The 21,257-nt window shown below is 48.3% G+C and overlaps 1 protein-coding gene across 2 annotated transcripts in view; it reads left to right on the forward strand.

Moving 5' to 3' along the window:
- LOC142576597 (polyisoprenoid diphosphate/phosphate phosphohydrolase PLPP6-like) overlaps positions 1-20,790 on the forward strand; it is a 39,963-nt gene extending 19,173 nt beyond the window's left edge. The window contains exons 2-3 of one of the 2 annotated variants that reach the window (XM_075686802.1): positions 14,845-15,173; positions 16,878-17,364. In XM_075686802.1, coding sequence (XP_075542917.1) covers positions 14,845-15,173; positions 16,878-17,260 — 712 coding nt within the window. In that variant the 3' untranslated portion in view covers positions 17,261-17,364. Of the gene's footprint in view, positions 1-14,844; positions 15,174-16,877; positions 17,365-20,235 lie in introns of those variants that run through there. The other variant, XM_075686792.1, reaches the window with a different exon arrangement.
- Positions 20,791-21,257: the final 467 nt, after the last annotated feature.

A 21,257-nucleotide genomic window follows, 5' to 3' on the forward strand; every position in this document is an offset into this window, starting at 1 on the left:
TCGACGGAGGCAACCTGTGCCCTCGGCGATTGACGGAGAGCATGCAGGGCGTCGCTCTTGTGCTTCTATCTTGGAGGTGGGGTGTTTTGACAAGAAGTGGACGGACCGCGCGTTTGTGTGTGTGTGTGTGTGTGTGTGTGTGTGCGTGTGTGTGTGTGTGTGTGTGAGAGAGAGAGAGAGAGAGAGAGAGAGAGAGAGAGAGAGAGACGCTGTTTAGAGACCAGACAAAGCGGACGTTGCGTCCTACGCTGCGATGTTTTCCTTTGTTCAACTGTACTGCATGACCAGAATATAATAATAATAATATTTGGGGTTTTACGTGCCAAAACCACTTTCTGATTATGAGGCACGCCGTAGTGGAGGACTCCGGAAATTTTGACCACCTGGGGTTCTTTAACGTGCACCTAAATCTAAGCACACGGGTGTTTTCGCATTTCGCCCCCATCGAAATGCGGCCGCCGTGGCCGGGATTCGATCCCGCGACCTCGTGCTCAGCAGCCCAACACCATAGCCACTGAGCAACCACGGCGGGTAACCAGAATGTAAGTTGTTTTAAAGTTTTCCCCTTTAAACTGAGTTCCGTGTTATCAATCTCGCACAGCCGGCGTATAATCGCTGTCGCGCTCACCTATCACTGTTTCCAGCATGTTTCTTGAGCACAACTGCATCCTCAGTGCAGATCGGAAAAATTCTGTTAAAAAGTGTTCCACGGGGTTTTCCGCGCTACCACTGTATGATTGGACACTCAGACCAATAAGAATTAATAAGCACACACGCACACACACAAAAAAAGATCGGGTATTATAAAATTTAGTTGTCAGTCCCTTTAAATAGCCATACGGGGTTAGTGCTGCATGAAATTTCAACTAAATGTATTTGGTGCGCCTACAACAAAAATAGTTAACCGACTACATCACTTCATGGGTTTAAATAATAACAATAAATGTGGAGCTACCACCCTACGGGAAAAATGTAATAATGGGATCGAGTAAAAACACGTCAAAGGCTAGCACTGTGCCACACTTTGAAAACTGAACTTTCCATTTGAGAAATACGTATATAGTCGGTCTGTACTCCATCCGCGCCGAGGAAATGAGGCGGGCGCTGATGCACACCGATAGACATTTTCTTCGCTGTATCGATTAACGGTTACTTATACAAGGGTGTATTTGATTGACGTTTACTTATACAAGGGTTCTTCAATAAAGGCTGCGACATATGCTCTTAAATCTTTATTTCTGAAGGTTATTCATCGCACTCGTATCCATGTCTATGTGTGCTTCTCAGTAAGTGAAATGTACGCGTCCCGCCGTTTCTACCCAGCCTATAGATGAGTGAAGCCATCTTTTGGCACCTTCTTAAAAATCACTTCCACTGACCTAACTACGCCTTGTTCCATGTCAAAGTAATTTCCTTTGTTTTTACCGTTCCCCGAAGCATCGCAGCGAGTCTTTACCCGTTTTATAGTCGAGATGTGGCACTCTCCGACTTCTTTATGTACCTCGCGGTAAAAACGGACACAGCTTGGACATGTAACTAGGCGGAGCGTAGTTACGATATTGGAGGTGATTTTTAAGGAGGTGACGAAAGATGCCTTCACTCGTGTTATCTATAGGCTTGGTGGAAACGGTGGCACGGGTGCTTCTCACTTACTGGGGAGCGTATATAGAAACATATAAATGTGCCGGTGCACATTGTTCAGAAATAGGTCTCAGAGCATTGAACAACCCAATAATATAGATAGGTACCCGCAGGTACAGTGGCGTTAACAGGTTTAGGGCCTTTGCTTCTGCGAAAAAGTTGCAACTTCGGAATAGCATGCGCCTGTACTAAGAGAAACCGTATACGTTGCAGATCTTATATGGTACCGACTGGAAATTAGAATACTAGGCACCGAAAATATTCAGCCTTCTTCTAAAATGCCGTGCCCTGTGAACCCGTGGAGGAAACTATAACGAAAACTTGAATTTCGTGTAGGAGGCGATCGTCACGCACCCATATAGACTTTTGGGCGGAGAAAGAGGAATGCACTTTATTGCGGTTTATAGGTTCAAGTCCGGACTGGCCGGGGTGAAAAGGGGAAAAAAAAAAGAAGCTCAAAACACGCACGAAATAGCTGGCGGCCTTCAAAACTCGACGACATCGTCCTCTGAAAGAGTTGCGGCGAAGGTGGAAGTAAGACGTCGCACGAAATTACGCGGTTTATACAAACCTTGAAGGCCATTAGGCTTCCTGTATAGCGAGTAGGAAATCTTTTTTTTTTTTTAAAGTTAATGAGTATTTCGAAAATACCCGCCGTGGTTGCTCAGTGGCTATGGTGTTGGGCTGCTGAGCACGAGGTCGCGGGATCGAATCCCGGCCATGGCGGCCGCATTTCGATGGGGGCGAAATACGAAAACACCCTTGTGCTTAGATTTAGGTGCACGTTAAAGAACCCCAGGTGGTCAAAATTTCCGGAGTCCTCCACTACGGCGTGCCTCATAATCAGAAAGTGGTTTTGGCACGTAAAACCCCAAATATTATTATTATATTAGAGTATTTCGAAAATCCGCAAGGTGAGCAGTCTTTATGAAAAGCAAATATTGTCATCCACCCGAGACTTAACACGAAGCTACGTGTACACCACCAGCACAAAGTGAAACCCGAACATGGAAGTATAACGCGTCTTATGTGGGTTTATACATGAACATGCGGTGTTGTGTGTATTCTATCGCTAGACGTTCTGTGGTCCTCTTCTATGCACAACGAATCTCACATGCGTCACTAATGCTGAATGTTGGGCTAGTTGCTTACCCTATGATATATATAGTTACAGCGCTAAGAAATTGCGAAGACATAAAGACGAACTTGATGTATCAAGCGCCTGTCTTCCGATGTTCGTGTTTATGCATAACCGCGGTCTGGTATGTTTCATAAGCGCTCGCTATGCAACTCTGAATCATAAAAGCGCGGTTCAGACTGTTCAGACGTTTTTGCGTTTGAATTTATGTTCGTGATACATACTCGCATCCGCCATGCGTATTTTCTTTTTGTCAAGGACCCATAGCAGAATGCCAGAAAAAAAAAAAAAAATACTCACCACCCTATACGCGCAAATGAAATATACACACGTCCCACAATAGCACAGCCTGCGTATTGGCCATTCGATATACAACGCCCCTCCGTTTTGCCGATGCCTGCTTTCGCCTTATTGTGTTCTTATACGATACGTGATTCGGCTCCTGATATTTAAATCCCGTCTAACGACTTGCGTGGCGATCACACACGTTCCACAGTCCTTGGCGGACGGATATGCCGACGTGGAAGGCGAATAACTAGACAGCGGGGTTCGTCGCTAGATCCCTCCCATGAGCGGTGGCCGCCCGGATACGAGCGCTTAGAGAAAGCCTTGTATTGGAAATATTTTTTTCTACAGTGCGTCTACTCTGAACGCACGTGTGATCGAAGTAGTCTATATACTAGTTCCTGTTTTAAAGTTCGACGTTTGCTCGAAATGAAATAGTGGCGTAGTTGAGGGGGGAACGTCAGTTAAAGGGACTCTGAAACATATTTTTTTTTTTAACATAAGAAGGCGTTGCCGATCTGTAGACGAGGCTCCGGTAATTAAGCGCGTGAGCCAAATATTGTTGCACTGCATGCAGCAGAGAATGTACAATCTCGTCTCAGAAAAGGTGAAAAATAATTTCCCTCTCTCCTTCGCAAAGTCGTCAGCAGCTACGTCGAGAGCATGTAGGCTAGTGGGCTTGACAGGTTTGGCGGATTTCTTGTTCAGGAGAACATTCTCAGTAATACTATTAATTGCCAATTTAGAGTTAAATAAAAAAAAAATGTTCGGCAGGTGTTACACACTTCTAGCACAAGAAGGCGAAAGCCTGCTGCACATTTGATAATACATGTAGTTACACAGTCGGGGCTTAGGCTTCTCGCAAGACATAACGAGCCGCACTGGGAAGTGCACGTGTGGCACTAAGGCGACCTCTCCAATAAGGCTTTGTTTACAGGAACCTCCCTGAGAAGTGTGACGTCAACCCGAGCATTTTTCGACGTTTCTTATACTCTGGGGCGTCGGCCATTTTTCATCACGGTGCAGTTTTGCCAAGGTCACCACCAACATTGACACCTAAGGCTTTCGTCTTAAAGATGCACGTATCTGTGATCTAAAAAAATACTGAAAAAGAACTTGATGTTTGCACTTCCGGTCTACGCACGACGGTTGCGCGTAGCTGCGTCTGCTGCGCTTGGACTCCGACCTCGCACCCGGCGTTCTCCGTAGCCTACATATTGCGGCCGCTGCCGCATGCCGCGACGGTCGAGCCCTCCATTGCCGGCGAGACGCTGTGGCAACCGCATGCTCTTATTGGCTTCTAAAAGCGACGTAGCTGCTAACGTAGCGAACGTAGACGGAAGCTAGCAGCGTCGTAAAAAAAAAAAAAAAAAATGAAAATGGCCAGCTTTCGTGCGGGGTCTTTCCCTCTTGCCATCTCCCGTGTGTATAGCGTCCAGCGCGCCAGTGGAAATGAGAAAGCCGTGCATCGGTGCGATAACTACCTCCAACTGCGCTTACACTTGAAGGATTGGAAAAAGGTTTGAGCCACATTCATGGAGGCGTCGTCCTTTAATACTGAGGACATTCTATGATTAGAAAAGTGTTTCAGGCCTACTTTAAGGCCAATTTTCTGTAAGCCTCGAGCCCCACCACTGGAGAGGCCGGCGCTGCCTCTGCTTGGTGTTCTGGGTGATAGAGTTACGTGACGTCTCGCAGTGGGGGGAGCGAGGGGGTAACAAATCGAGTGTCGAAGAAGAGAACTGCGCCCGTGTAGAGCAATGATTCTGTTCCAATGCTATTCCTTTTCGCGCTTCGTCAGTGGTCCGAGCGGCGTTCCGTATAAGAATATAGAGTCGAGTGAAAGGAATCGCTACTTTATACTGGGTCGTTAGCAGGGAGACCTTGCGAACGCGTCCAACGTCGTGGCTTACTGTTGTGTGCTATACGTTGTAGGACGTGTACGCGGTGTTTTATCGTTAACAGAATTTTTAAAAATCACCAGTGACATGTAGCGGAATTCTACTACTTGAGCCAGGTTACCAAGCCAGATAATTGTACAAGAAATGGAAGTGAATATTTCACTAGCACATTTTTGCGATTTAACTTTAAACTATTCTTTACGCGGCATATTGAAATTTACGAATTATAGCCGGTGATCTTTAAACTCGTATCCAATTGGAACTAATAATGAGGGCACCAGTTTCCGAGGTACGTGTCCCTGTAGTTATCCAAGTTTCCCAATGTTATCGACGAAATACGTTGGTGTTCCTGTAACTGTTGAGCTTCAATGCATAAAAGGCGTTTTGATAAAAAAGTAAGTGGAACAGTGCATTTTTACTGCAAGTTTGACTGCGCTCGTCTCAAAACTGGTGCTAGTTTCAAAATTCGTTACAAGTGGGTGCGCCTTATGAAATGACTGGCCTCAATTCGTGTATTGCAATATGTGCGCTAATGTAATAAGTGGAAAAGTTAATGAGGGAAATTTTGTTAGTTACGGAACTATGCGTATTGATTTCCAGTATATGTAATGTGTACATTTTCGACTATTACAGCTCAATAAGTAATTAGTGTGTAGTGCCACAGGTGATTTAAAAAAAAAATTCTGTTAACGTTAAAATAAAACACCCGGTATACATACTGTGCTAAAAGACAGTATATCGCGAATCGATATCGCGATAAGATTGTCTTTTTGAGGGGGCACATAAGCTTGCATCATACCGTTCGAGTAAGCTCTTCCAGGAGGAATATTTTGCGTACAAAGGGTTAAACTACAAAGGTTGGTGAAACTTGAGTATGTCAATAAAGCACTTCTTGCCCATATTTATTAGTATATGGCAGCGTTTCGGTGCGGTCTTTCTGTTAGTCATGAGGCCATTGCAAACTGCTGGCTTCAAGCGACAGGATTTCTCTAGATTGCTGTATCGGTTCGGGAACGCCAGGTATGCGTTATACCCATATTGTCTGTTTACACGAATAATGAGTTAAAGGAAACAAGAGTGCAGTAGTTCACCGTTGTAATGTGCTGTATTTGCCAGCACTCTGTAGAAAGTGGCTCAGAAAGCTATTTGCATTCTGCGGTTCGTGCAATTCGCAGTGCGGTTGGCAGGTCGCCGAAAGGAAGAGTGCGGTGCTGTTTACGGTGAAGTGGAACGCAAAATAAAGGGAAGGCCAGGACTGAAGAGATCGTCCATCGATCAGTTCCTTGTCGAGGCAATACGTCAAGTACCGCGTGTGGCACGTTGAAAAGGTGATATGTGCGGCTAGCAAAAAAGAAAATAAAGGGGGGAGGGGCTCCTAAAAAGCCCGCGAAAAACAAAAGGCAGGGCCCACTATAGAATAAATATAACTTATCGCTACTTGATGCTAGCCTAGTTGATGCAGACTTGTTACTGTGTAATGGGGCGTGAAACAAATCACCTAGAACACGCGGCATGCATGTTCCATAACCGCCACCTGTCTAGGCGCCTTATAATTGGACTCATTTACGCATATGTATATAGTGCAGTTCGTTGATTCGTTGTGCGCCCATCGGGACGACGTATTCTAGTGCGAAGTGTCTTCTGTATGCTGTCGGGGATCTGTTTCAGCCGATTCGCAAAAGATTTTGCCGGCGATACTTATCAGTGGAGACGTACGTACCTGTAATTTTGCTTTAAAAGGTGTTTCTTTAAATCGACCCCATGGGCGTCATGCGATCGGTAGTCGATCTTCAATCATGTCATCAATCTTCCGCAGTTGAACCCATTTCGAGCATGAGCACTTGTTTTTACCGCTTCAGCATCCTTAGGGATCGCGGATCGTTCATTTTGTTTCCTTCTACCGGTTAAACACAGAAATCCAACCGCGAAGTTCATCACACAAAAACGACTACTCCACAAATCTCGACGAGGGCTAAATACAACGGATCCAGCCGGTCTCCCGTCTTTGACACTTTCTCGAGTGCCGTGTTAACCGATGGATTTTCCCTATATAGTTTAGCCACGCATATACTAACTGCCCTAGCTCCCCACCTTGGTTTCTGCCGACTTGCGCGCTCAGAACGTTCCGCGCACATCGCCGTCTGGCAAAGAGTACGAAAACTGTGGCCACGAGCATCAGCTCACGTGCCTCAAAAACGCCGAGCCTCGACCGTGTGTGCTTGTCAGCGGCCTCACGAGCGACTGTCGCTGCGGCGGGGGCGCAGCCGCACGACGCGTCGCTGCGTGCAGGATTCAAGACCGCGCCACTCACGCACTCGTGCCACGGTCGGTCGCTTCGGGCCTCCCGACTTCGCACTAGCGCGAGCGTAGAACACAGTTGTACATAGGAAACGTTTCTGAGGTTAAAAACAAGGCTGCCCCCGAGGCTCTCGGCCCCTCTATACACGGGATGTGTGCAGCTGAGCAAAGTGGCCCAACATGCAGAAGCGCTCTGGATTGCGCGCTGACGCTACCCAGCACTCTGCAATGCATCGGAGCAGCCCTGCTTCGCACCTGCTCTTCTTGATAATTGTGTCGTTGCTGTCGGAAAGACTGCAAGCGCGCAACCTGGGGCCCAGTTGGTATAAAAACGGAAGGAACGCTTTAGTCTAGGCCGAACGCAGTGATGGGCCCGTCTCTCGTTCGCCTTTCTTGTATCAGCTGGCAGGCATATAAGACGATTATTGCGAGCAGGGGCCCTATAACGTAAAACTATTCCAATATGTTTGTATTCCAATCTCCTGACGTCAAATTTGCGTAACCGCCAACGCAAGCACCGGGCGGTCACCCGCAGGGTTGTCTGAACAGACCAATCAAACGCTCTCCTCGTTGAAAGGAGGTCACTTTTGTTTGCTTGAAAAACGAATAACATTGTCTACACTGAGCGGCTTGTCGTATATAATTGGCTGACAAGAGGCGAGGAGAACGCTCAAGTGGAGAGGGATTCGATGGGGCAGAGCCACTGCACTGAAAGTCGATAACCTGACGAAGAGGGTGGTGCCGGCGTCTACGATTGGTCGGCTTTCCCTTACTTAGCTTGCGGTGGCTGGTCTAAAATCGCGGCGGCATGCAACGGAAGTTCAAGAATGACGCTAAAACGGACCCTCAGCAAAGAAGAGTTGGCAGAATGAGGGGGTAAACGTGCCGAAAGTGCTCGAAAACGTTACACGGCCACGCAAGAAGTTTTATTGTACGCAAATACACCCATGCTCTCCGGCAGGTGCGAGTAGCCAGCGTCTGAGCGATCGGCGGCAGCCATCTTCTATTCCTTTCGGAACGGGGCAGCCTGCGGCTATTCCGAAGAAAATTCACTTTTGTTCGGCATATTAATGCGTCTTTATCGCGTACACGTCACTTTGACGCGGTGAGTTCTTGCGGTTTTGTGACGTCGCGTGACAGGCAGGTGAAGTGGGTGCAGCCCGAAAACTTTTTACCAATAGCCGAGAGCTAATGGCGAAAAGGGGTCGAATCAGAAATAACTGTTTTTCTTTTTCCTGTCAAATCATGCATAATCAGTGTGTACACATTATGTCAGATGGGGAGGTATCGCTGTTTTCGTAACGTCGCGTGACAGACAGGTGACGTGGGGGTGGTCGAAAAAAATTTTGACCAATCGTGGAGGGCTGATAGCAGAATTGGAATAGAAAAGTTTGGAATAGTTTTACGTTATAGCGCCCCAGTACTCGGATATATGCTTTTGCAGTGCGCTAGACGCCAAGCTGCGTTGGCTGTGCCCGCGCATTCTTGCTCATTCTTCGCGTGTACTGCGTAACAGCGCGCTGTAATAGTACGCGAACATTCACGTGGCACGCCCGATGTTGTGCCCTTTCATTCCTTCAGGCATTGAAGCCAAGTAAATCGCAGGGTAAATTGCATGTGGTTTTTATTGAAGCGTAGAAATGGTAAGCTAAAGAACAGTGAAAAAGGATGAAAAAGCAAGGCTGTTCTCCCGCTCACGCCCTTGGGTATTTCCGCAGCAACGCGCGCGTAATGCGGAAGATCTGGGTTCGACTCCCATCTGTAAGTGTGTATATATATATATATATATATATATATATATATATATATATATATATATATACACACACATACATTCGGTCCACTGTCATTTCGCTTTACCTTGCCGTTTCTACATTTCAATGAAAAGAAAAATACCACATACTTTTCCCGATGATTTCCTTGGCTTCATTGTTTGACGGCTTCTTGTGGTTGTCTAACAACAACAACAAAAAAAAATCCTCTCGGTACTTCCTCTACTCGTTTATTCTTCTGGTGCCCACCATGCCCCGATCCGTGATCCGTGCCGGCGCGGTGCCACCTGCGCAGGGGCTCTGTCGCGTGAGCACGTGACTACTCGGGGCTGCGCGAATCGTGCTGTGCTTCAAACTTCTCCACGTTGCGTGCGCTCTTTGTGAAAAAGTATAACGGCTACTTTGCGTGCGACCGCTCGGCGGTATGTCGTCACCCGCAAGTTCCAGCGCCCTGGAAAGTGTAAATAATCATCGTGCTGATCACTGGTTCCGAGAAAGGAGCTCCACGGGAAGCGTGACCACCGAATACGGTACATGGCCTCCGTGATTGGGCGACGCGCCATGACAACGCATGTTGCGCAGTCTCGGAGGCCATGCACCGTTGTCGTCGTCTGGAAGACGTAGCGGTTGCGAGTTTCGAATGTATGGCGCGGCGCGCGGCTTCGAACGTAGCAATTTCGCAAATGCACCTGGGGGGACACATTTTGTTATAAACAAAGCTTTCCGTGCTACCTGTGACGCTAGTTTGGCGCTTTTAGTTCGGTAATTATTCACTCTTTCGAACTCCCCTGCTGATAGTTCTGATTCAGAATTGGCTACTGCATCACCATGGGCTTACGTAGGGCGCACTTTATCGCCCATCCGGACACTGAGTGTGCGTTGAAACTACGTTATATGCGTGAATGTCTGTCTAGAGAGTTCTGCTGGCGCTTTTCCATACATACAGCTCGAGTGGTGCACGACAGTTTGCCCGTAGGCATCGGGCGCGGGATGAGTTTGGACCGGTGGCGCCTTCATACGGCGGCGCCGCGAATGTAATGGCATGTAGCAGGCGCTGCCGCCAGCTACGTTGATGTTCGGTAGATTTTAGAGCGCAGCTCTTTGGCGTCCGTTCCTGGGTTTCGCGTCGTCGTCGGCGTTGTCGTCGGCCTCGTAACCAGCTCCGCCCCCCTTTCATCGCCCCAGCGCTAGCAGCGACCGACTGATACCGCTGGATGCCGCTGACGCCGCTAGAGAGTCAAGATAACGTGACTGCATAGAACACCGTCGCCGCCATGCAGAAAGAGGAGGAAAGGGTCGCTGCTATCTCTTCCCTCCTCCCTTTATCGTGTTGTCCGCTTGCTGCGCGCGCTTCTGCCCCCATCGTTTGCCGCTGGGTGTACACGCCGCCCCCCTCCGCTTCCGCTTACTGCTGGTTGCTCTCGACGGCGGCGATGAGCCTCCGCTTCGGCGGCGCGAACTGCAGGGTCTTCTCGGCGGCGGCGATGAGCTTCTGCCGCTTACTGCTGGTTGCTCTCGACGGCGGCGGTGAGCCTCCGCTTCGGCGGCGCGAACGGCAGGGTCTTCTCGGCGGCGGCGCTTAGCCTCTGCTTCCCCCACGGCTGTGACAACCTCGCGAGCCACTTGTATAGATCTCGTCTTTGAGAATCAAGCATTGGTGTACCAAGTCGAACATATATCAGTCTATTTCTCCGACCACAAAGCTTCCTTCATGACTGTCAAGAACTGTTAGTGGAGTCTTTGTTAAAGGAATACGTGTGAAAAATAAAAAAAAAATTCTGTGATAGCGCATACATGTGTTGCTCGATTTCTTTGCCTCAATCTATCCAAAAGGTGAAACAGCTTATTTGCTGCGCTCAAATTTCGCATTAGGAAGTAACGTAATCGTCGGTAATTTTTTTTTCTTCTGTTTTGCGTTGCCGAAATACCACGTGAAACCAAATCTGACCAAACATTTTAGTACTTTCGTTTGCTGGGCCAGTTGGCACATGGTGAACGTATGGGGAGTTCCAGCAAGTACGGACGCGAGCACAAGTAAAATGAACAGACAGGACAACGCTGCACTTACAACGCGAGAATTTTAACGTGTTTCGAGAAGTCTGCCCGGGTTCTTAGGTTCACGTTTGAACTCTGCAAGGAAAACTTGATCAGATTTCTTGATTTGGAAATTAAATTTCAAAGTGAGTCGTGTGTGCTGGCGTTATTTCCCTAGATCGAAAAAATCGCTCCTCCCGTGCGAATCGTCCCACTCCAAATTAATAAAACGAGGCATAGCATCCTTATGTTTCACTAGTGCTCTTAACAAGAGCTGTACCCACGCTTCGCAGGAAAGTTTTGAAGCCCAGAAGGCGAGGTTAATGTCGGCAGGGTTCCCGGCCTCACTTTTGACGGCTGTGGCTGAAACCTTGTTTAGAAAGGTGACGAAAAAGAAACCCGTGGTGAGACCGCGGACGACAATTAATGGATCTTCAAAAAGAAAAAAAAAGTCGTAGTGATGTCGTATCTGCATGGCCTCTTACAATCTTAAGAGCGTAGCCACTAGGAATGGCATTACACTAGTGTTTTCGGCGCCGAGCAAGCTGGTTAGGTTGTACAAGAGCATCACAGGAGAAAAGAAAGATACAAGTATTGGCTGTGAATCACAACACCTTTTTTTTCACAAAAAGTGTGCATTTTCGGTCGTGTATCACACACCTCTATCATGCGGACTATCCTATGGTGGCCAGACAGGCCGTTGCATCAACTTTTACATTTTTAGCGCACGAAAAGGGACGAGAGACAGAAGTACGACGCGGACACAGCGCTAACATCCAACAATTGTTTTTTATTTTACGAAGCGGTACACATATATATGCACATATATAGCACGTATACACATATATAGTAGTTACAAAAAATTTTTTTGGCATGCATGGCCGCCTTTTCCATCTTCGATATCATCTTAACTTTCCATTACACGTCTCGTTGCTGTCTTATTTGTTCAAAACCAGTACATATGCGCATGCGTGCGCTGCTGTCTTTTACCTATGTATATATATATGTGTGTGTGTGTGTACCGCTTCGTAGAATAAAAAAAAATTGTTGGAAGTTAGCGCTGTGTCCGCGTCGTACTTCTGTCTCTCGTCCCTTTTCGTGCGCTAAAAACGTAAAAGTTATGGAATACCAACATGCCCAAACCTACGCTCTTTCACGTAGCATCAATGATCGCATGCATGAGCATCGCTATTTGCTACCTACAGGTACAGGAGAAAACTTGCTGTTGTATTGCAAAAAGCACGAATCCCGACCAGTTTTTGATAGTGTACCGATTGTGGTGAGAGAGCGCTGTAAACTGAAAAGAGAAATAAGCTAAGCGTTCCACATCAAAAAGTTGGGCGCGCATATTTGTGTGAGTGAACCTTTGGTCCATATCAATAATAAGGAACTGCAGTTTTTAAATCTATCAAGTTAATCCAAGTGTCGTTGCCCTTGTAGGGAAGGGGTGTAACTAGGATTCTTGTGTGTGTTTGTGTTGATCTTTGACTATACACCTTGTTATTGTTCTTGGTTTTATACGCATGCGTGGCGGATATTTATCGAATGTATTCACAATAAACTTCAGTTGTAAGTCCAGCGTTGTCCTGTCCGTTCCTTTTACTTGTGCTCGCGTCCGTACTTGCTGGAACTCCCTATACGTTTACTGATCAAACATGTCGCGTTTTGGGTGCGCGAAGAGTTACTAAAACCTGACTGAAGCTGGTTAGGTCATTCACTTCGTTTTTCATCGCGGCTTCACCAGAGGAACGGCGGAAAGGCTATACGTGTGGTCTGTAGTCAACAGTACGTACAGTGCTCAGCAATTGAAACGCGATAGTCGAAGCGCATGATCGCCGCTGCTTTATGCACGGACTGTAAGCGCAGGGGACATCGAGCTGATGCATCGTGGTGTACAGTGGAAGCGAGAACCTTTATGACGCATTGTGACTGCATTTTCTTCCCACGGCGATCACCTAACCGCATCTGTGACGCAAAAAAAAAAAAAAAAAAAAGCGGCAACAGCGAGCTCCTAGTATCGCGTTTCAATCGCTGATCGCTGCACATTTCCGACGCGGCTTTGCCGTGGTCTAGTTCTAACATTAATAAAGGAGCCGTTCATACGCAAGAGCTTCGCGTACCGTGTGAATTGCGTGTCTTCGCCTCCAGATATGCAACGGCCCCGGATATTCTTAGTCGTTATTTTGCCGTTTTGTCAGTCTTCCTTTTAGGGTATATTTTCTTTCCTCGCGCTTTCTAACTCTGGGTGCGTCCGGCACATAACTGTTCGCTGTGCATTGACGGCGAACACAGACGCAGCGGCGGGTTCACACTCAGCTTCCGTCGCTCTAAGCTGTGTGAAATAGGCCATGAATAAAGTTTGGACTAGTTTCTAAGACATTAAGGACGACGAAGTATTGCAGAGATCAAAAATTACAAAGGAGAGGGAGCGGAAAGTGACCGGCACATTCGCGATTGGCGAAGCAGCTCAAGGAGATGTACGTTTCGTTTTTGTGGGTGAGTGTGCGTGTGTGTGCCTTTCCCCCTATTTGCATGATAAGTACACGACAACATTGACGTGCGCAGCAAAATAACATCTGGAATATAACTGCTGAAGTTTCACGCCTAGCTTGCCTTGGTGAGCTCTGTTCGCGGGGTGCACTTGTATCGCAGTTTGCACTAGTTTTCTACTTTACGTATTGTCCGATGCCATGAATGTGGCCTGCCTCGTACAAGTGGCGACCCTTCTCAAGAGCAGACGCATGAAAGTGAGTTTTCTGGTGCGCTTAAAACTCGCAGTGCGAAGTCACTGGAAGCACTGTGAGCGCCTTGGTCCCGTCGTCTGCTTCACATGCTCTGACTTTTGCCGTTGGCGGCGCTGTTCTCCAGCACGTCGCTGGCGCCATGCGACGGCCGCCCGGTGCCTCCACCGAAATACGCTCGTCAGAGCCGCGTCGTGTTCTTTAGTTTGGCGGAGCTGTCGACTGTGAGATGTGGAGAAACGGGTCAAATGAATTCTGAAGCGTGCGGTGTAATACTTAATTATATTTTTGCCAGTCCAATTTCTTAAACGATTTCTTTGCTAATAGACTCAGCATATATCCATTCCAGCCACGGTGGAGACGCTAATTACTTTTGAATATTTCGACTATTGAGAAGAAAAATATCTTGGACATGGCTCTGTATGTAAGCATAACCCTCTGGTAACTCAAGTTCAGTAAGTCGTTTTAGTGCGGTGAGTAATGAAAAACAGTTGTAGTTTTAGAGGTTTACTACCAAGTTTTAGGAGAAGTTCGACGTGTTGCTCTGTATCACAACCGCTAATGTTCCTTCTACCATCGGAAGGTCCTCAATATTAACCGTTGCGTCTACTTGTAACAAATATGTGTGGTTTTGGTGATATAATGTATCATGTATAACAGTATGAGAGGTCAATATCAGTGATTAATCAATTTTTGGGGATTATAACGAGTGACCTCATGTGGCTTAAAATTCATGCTAGAAGTGTTTTTTTTTCTGCAAAGATTTCCAGGAAATATATATATATATATATATATATATATATATATATATATATATATATATATATATATACACACACACACACACACACACACACACACACACACACTTGGAGGACGTAAGAACCCTCCGTCATAATTTGTGACTAAAGAAGATGGTCTAAGCTACCGTTTAGATAAACACAGCGCCCTTGCGTAACGGCTCTGCCGTTTTCTGTTTCCATCACACATTACCCCCCCCCCCCCCCCTTTTTTTTTTTTTTCTTTTACATCAGCGCCAGTGGCAAGGTGGCGCCCAACTCCAACGATCTACTGGGCGGCGGCGACGACGACGACGACACTACTCCGAAAAAGCGGGACTTGCCGCCGCCGGGCTGGAAGCGCAATCGGCTGCTGCTGGTCATGCGGGGCGTTGACGAGGTGATCTCTTCGCACCTGTTTCTGGCGGCCACAGAGTCTTCGCCGCTGGCCAAGTACCGTCGCATGCTCTCCATGTTCGAAAAATCCGCCCACTTCGCCATCTGGTTCGGTGGCCTCATCTTCCTCATGTGGTTCTTCTCCATTGACGTGGCAATCAGGACGTTCCTGTTCAACGTCTTCCTCGGTACGTGCATTTTACCGCTATTCCCGCGCAGCACCCCGTGTGGTAACCGCATGCGCATCAACTTAGAAAAAAAACTATACGGATGGCCATTTTGCTGTACCATTTCTATAGCTCGCTTCCGGGCATCGTGATCTCCGATTCGTGGGCTTCGGAAGTGCGGCGCATCCTTTTGCTCTCAACTAGAGAGGCGCGAATATTCGCCAATATTCGGTTCGTTGCTCGAAAGTTCCGAATTCGATTGCGTCTTCGAATTGAACATTCGCTATTCGCACATACGAATGTTTCTCGAATATTTTCGAATAGTTTAAATCGTCAACTGTTCGTGAGAGCAAAAGCGACGAATGTGCGAGGTGTACGCAGCTCAGGGAGCCTGAAGTTCCCGGCTAAAGCGCATTCACTCGCACTCTCCGAAGAGTCCTTCGTACGCGAACAAGCTGCTGATTTGAAAGCACAAATGTCTCCATTTGTGCTTTCATTGAAACACTCTTCACAGTGGGCACTATAGTGGCAGAAGCTTGCTAACGTTGTGGATATACTAGTATGTGAACGCCGTTTTATATGAATGGTGCAAACGGCTGCTCATTATTCGAAAATATTCTCTATTCGATTCGCTTTTGGCGCTATTCGATTTGTATTCGATACGGTCTTAAGATTACTTATTCGCACACCTCTACTCACAACCACTTTCTCTTTGCTACCCTCATCCGGCCACATTTCCCTTCCTCTCCTTCTTTAATTTTTTTTTCTTACTCTTTGAAAATTTCCAGACTGCAGAGAAGTTCTGGTCATCGCCACGTATTCGGGGCAACATGAAATTCCGACCGTATATTCCACCCAAAGCTTATTTCGCGTGCTGATGACACATTGCAGCCCCCCCGACGGTGACCCGTCGCCACTGCACGATCTCACACGAATAGTATACAGTGCGACTGTGCACAAAGTCTTACGCCTCGCCTTCGTTATGGACACGATCATGTGACATAACGGATGTGCCGGTGTACACCGTGCATTTTTTTTTTGTTCCACTTGAAAGTGCCTCGCAGTTCTTTTTGATACCGAAATAGTCTGAAATAATCTACCTGCACCGTCTAACTGCGAGCACAAAACCCATTTTTGCTGCAAGTGGCGCATGAACAAGCAAAACGCCTTTAATACCACCTCTCTATAGTACTGTGAGCCTAGCATATTATGGCAGTGGGTTGCGCTAACCAGGCATCTGCGAGCCCGTTTGGGATGTACCAGGAGCGGCGGACGAAAAAGAACTTGCGAACAGCAAGCGATCTTCTACATGTTCCCCACAGCTGCGGTATGCTTCAGAGAGTATAAAAGAAACGGGATAGCAGCTCGTTTCTGCCCATATAAAGTAAACTTCGGATTGAAAAAAAAAAAAAAAACATATGGTCCGAGCTGCGTCCCCAAACCAGCCATCTGCGACATTGGCGCCGTGGTTGGTTGCACATTTCAATACCACCTTGGCTCAACCTGCGCCTGTGGACGCAGCCGGTTGACGTTGGAGGCGTAGAAACGCCGCGGCACGTCATTATTGTTGAGCCCATACACAGCTGTCGAACAGGTCTGCAGCCCCTGTAGTCGGTCGCTTGTACGCTTCGAGCGCATGCAACGCTTTAGTTCGCTGCTTCCAAGCGCTTTCCTCGCCGCTATACAGACGAACCGTGACTAGCACGTGCGTGCTCGGCCGCGCAGCGATCGTCATCGACGCTCTCTTGGCTGCGGCAGTGAAGACCGTCGCGCGGCGTTTCCGGCCCCGGGCATGCCGCAAGCTGTACGAGCCGTATGCATCTCGGTTCACCTTCCCCACGGTTCTGGTCACGCTGATCGTGGTCAAGCGCAGTCAACTCGGTTTCATCTTCAAGGCGCTCACCGTCGCCTGGTGCCTCGCCGCGTCCGTCGCAAGGCTCTTCTTGGGAAGGCAGTCGCTCGGTGGCATCCTGATCGGCGCTGCCGTGGCCTCCGTCGAGTACGTGGTCGTCGTGGCGAACGTCTGGTGCTCGCAGCGGACGGCGTCCTTTTTCTTCAGCATCTTAAGCGCTCTCGAAGAGCCGGCGCAGGACCCGTTGTTTTGGTGAAGACACCGATTCATGGAACGAAGGTGTGACGCGGTGCCGCATGCAGCGGGCGGCCTGCTGGGCTCTTCTTGACGCGGGCGAAAAGAGGACTGGTCTTCTGTCTTTTTTTTTCTTTTTCCTTCGTGAGTTTAATAAAAGGTTGTCCTTTTGGGCGGGCGAAAGCTGCGGTCTAAGTCCAGCCTTGCTTAAACGCCAGTCACTCTTGAGCCGTGTTACCGCGGTAGCAATGTAATACTAGCAAGAAGCACGCACTGTCTGCGGCCTTCTAGCGCCACGGGTCAGAAACTAGCTCAGGACGTACGTGAAACGCCACAGGTTAAAGTGCGACTGAGATTCTTCGATCAGTCTGTTGCTCGTGCCTACGGTCGCCTTCTATGTCCGTCTTCGTGACATTAAAAGCACTCAGTGTTTTTCGCCTTTGTCAAAAAACTCTACAAATGCGCTGGCATTGACAGCTCCGCCTTCATGAATGCCCATCTATGGAGATACCCCCGTCTTGCGCTAGCGGATTCCCAATTGTGCCTGCAAATTTTCTAATTTCATCACCCCACCTAATTTTCTGCCGTCCTCAACTGCGCTTCCCTATGGGGTTAGGTTAGAAGCAAACACTTATCTCATCAACCGAATACGTGCGCAGGTCTACACGAAGGTGCCCATCTCTGTAACGGCTCTTGTCTCAAACATTCTGCATTCATGCACAATAGCATCGTGCGTGAAGCGTTTATGAAAGCAAAGGGGTAAGCATGTCGACCCCTGGTTGACGTCGACGTCCGTACGTTCATATACACTTTGTGGTTGCGTAGCCGAACGTTCAGGTAGACGGTGGTGCAGTCACAGCGCACTGCGCCCTCAGACCAAAGCGCCAAATAAGGAAATTGGAGCACGAAAGTTCATGGTGGTACTGCATGTTTTTTTCCCGTGTGCACTCGCCGTACCTTTATACATTTGCACGACTTCGGCACCAAGCTCGCGCTCATAATTGCTCATTAACTTAATTGCACAGATGCTTTGTCGCCAAGTTGACCGTGTGTGTGTGTTTTTTTTTTTCTCCGATGCTTTAAAGTGGCGTGCCGTATTTTACAGCGCGGCTGTTAGCCTCTCGTTGGTCGGCATTTTTCGTGTCCATGTCCGTGGGCAACAATGTAGGCCGATCCTGAAGGTTGTGCAATACCGGGCCGACCCGCGGCGGAGGGAAAGCAGGCTTTAAGCATTCAGCAAAGTGAAGCGAAAAGTGCATGCATTCTTACCGCGGCGACGCGTCAGCTTGCGACGTGGGAGTGACGTCACTAGCATTTCGTATATAAATGAACCAGCCTAGCTAGCAACTGATTTCGTTGTTGTTGCAGCACCGCTATGCATGGGTAGGCAACGCGTAGTTAGGACTCCCGAGGAGCAGCGTGAATACGAGAAGCTGCAAAGGGTAAAAGAAACGGCAATACGACCAGCGGCAGCGTGCTGTCAAAATTACCACTACACTAACCTGGAAGTTTTGGCGGGTTGGTAAGACACGACAAAAAACTTAATGCACACAATCAGACGAGGACGGTGATGAAAGAAGTCTGAGACAAACGAGCGCTGTAACTTGTAAAAAATTATTAAGATCCGCGAAGCGCGGAACATACAGGCATTTTGTGGCCGAACATCGCGCAAGCGCAGCTAGCAAAACAATCAGTGACGGCGCAAGTATAGTAATTCCTTCAAAGTTAAAGCAATCGGCAGCTTGGACACGCGGTACATATTCCCTAAACTGCCTAGTTATTTTTGCCTCGATAATTTCACGCGTCAGTTGGCGGCTGCTTCTCGTGACGATGGTGCAGTCTTGATATATTGTCACGCAGCTCGACTTTATACCGGAGTTTGCACTTTAGCCGGAGCTGGAAAGAACAGTACCATCATCACCCGCCGTGGTTGCTCATTGGCTATGGTGTTGGGCTGCTGAGCACGAGGTCGCGGGATCGAATCCCGGCCACGGCGGCCGCATCTCGATGGGGGCGAAATGCGAAAACACCCGTGTGCTTAGATTTAGGTGCACGTTAAAGAACCCCAGGTGGTCAAAATTTCCGGAGTCCTCCACTACGGCATGCCTCATAATAAGAAAGTGGTTTTGGCACGTAAAACCCCAAAATATTATTAACAGTACCATCATCACTAGGTTCACACTTCTTGCAGTGCAGATCAAGAAACCCTCCGCACTTGTCCCTCACATTTCTACGGTGCTCACGGAGGCGATCATTTACACACCTCCCACTTTAAGCTATATGTCTTACCACAAGAAATCGATATACTATACAAAATCTATTCCGCACATTTGTCGAACTCGTCCTTGTGCTTCTTAATGCACCCAGTCTTGTGCGACGCGCCAGTGATACAGTGCGCTAGTGCTGTTTCCAGTTTTTTTTTTTTTTACAATGCCTTTATTGCTTCATCTGGGGCAATCAGCTATAAGCACTTGCGGTCTGTTGTGGTATGTCACATTACACAGTTCCAGTGGAAAACCGTTCAAAAGGTGATGGGTGAGGCGCATTGATGGACGCCGACGCCTCAACTCATTGCGGTATGGTGATTGACATACGATGGCGCTGTCAGCTACGATGGCAGGTAAAATCCTTCGTTCTAACTGCTTTGTTACAGCTGCGCCGCTGTTTGTGCGCCTGCCGTCCACGCACACGAGGCATATACCTCCCTCCTTGTGACGAGCTGCTCGAGCTTTTCAGCGCGTGCTCCTTGGACATGCACGCAGTGTCCCTGTCGTCTGTGCGCATGTGCACGGTGTCGGCGCGCAGTGTGTGTGGGTGCATCGTGCTTCCGTCTGGTTTGCCTCCCGCTATTCTTGCCTCGTATGCATTTTGTTCCACGGTATGCTGAAGAGGGCTATACGTCGCATGCAGTAGCGCACTTTTTCGCCTGCCGAGTTAAACATAACACGAGTTCCGATTGCGACCAAACTTGCGAGACACCCCTTGCCTCCCTCGCAGCTCTCTTCTTCGACGTGGTGCTGGTGGCCGTGCTGAAGGCCGTGGCGCGCCGCCGCCGTCCCGGTGTGAGCCGCGAGCAGTACGAACGCGAGCCGCTCTCGTCCAGCCTGAGCTTCCCGTCTGGCTTCACCTCGCGCGCCTTCCTCGTCACCCTGATTGTGGTCGAGCACAGCCACCTGTTCCCGCTCTTCAAGCTGCCCTTCCTGGTGTGGTGCATCGCCGTCGCCATCTGCAAGCTCCTCATGGGCAGGCAGTTCCTCGGGGACTCCCTGGCGGGTGCCGTCTTGGGCTACATCGAGTACCACTGTATCGTCAACCCCTTGTGGCTGTCCGAGGGCGCTGCCTCCCTTTTCTTCAACAGCTTCAGTGCCCTCGAAGAGCCCACTTATGACTCGATGCTGTGATTGTGTGGTGCATGCTGGAAGGGAGTACTTCCGTTTTTTTTTTTTATTCAAGGAACTGATCTTTTTCTTTATTTTTCTTGCCTTTGTGTGCGTGCTAGTGTGTTGTGTGCGTGTGTTCTTTTCTAATAAAGCACGTGTGTGACTAAAGGGATTTCCATTAAATTGTGTTCCTTTAGTTTTTCGAACGTCTTCGCGGTGCGTAATTTAGTCGCGCACCAGCAGAAAGGCACCAGTCGTACTGACCTTTGTGTACGTTCGTCGTGGCTTCAGGCGGCTCCACACAACAGACCTGATCGCTAATGTGCCCCATGTTCTCACAAACTGCTCGCGAATTCGCGCTCTTCCTCGTCAGAATCGGTCACTGCTGCGATTCCGCAATGGTCCTCCGGTGGTGGGTGGTTGACAGTGTGCATTAGTTTGGCAAGTTGGTACGTATTGCAGTAATGACGAGCGCAAATTTCGACGACTACGAAAAAGCTAAAGCTAAGCCGATACGGAGTGACCGTTCTTCTCTAGCTGCAGTTTGTCCCCATTTCAAATTAGTTATTTCGATAAGGAGAAGCTTAGGAAAAAGCTCTGTAATCCATATAGTATTCTAGTACGCTTATATAGTGCTAA

Source organism: Dermacentor variabilis, chromosome 1, assembly GCF_050947875.1.
Source record: "Dermacentor variabilis isolate Ectoservices chromosome 1, ASM5094787v1, whole genome shotgun sequence".
NCBI classification, from domain to species: Eukaryota; Metazoa; Arthropoda; class Arachnida; order Ixodida; family Ixodidae; genus Dermacentor; species Dermacentor variabilis.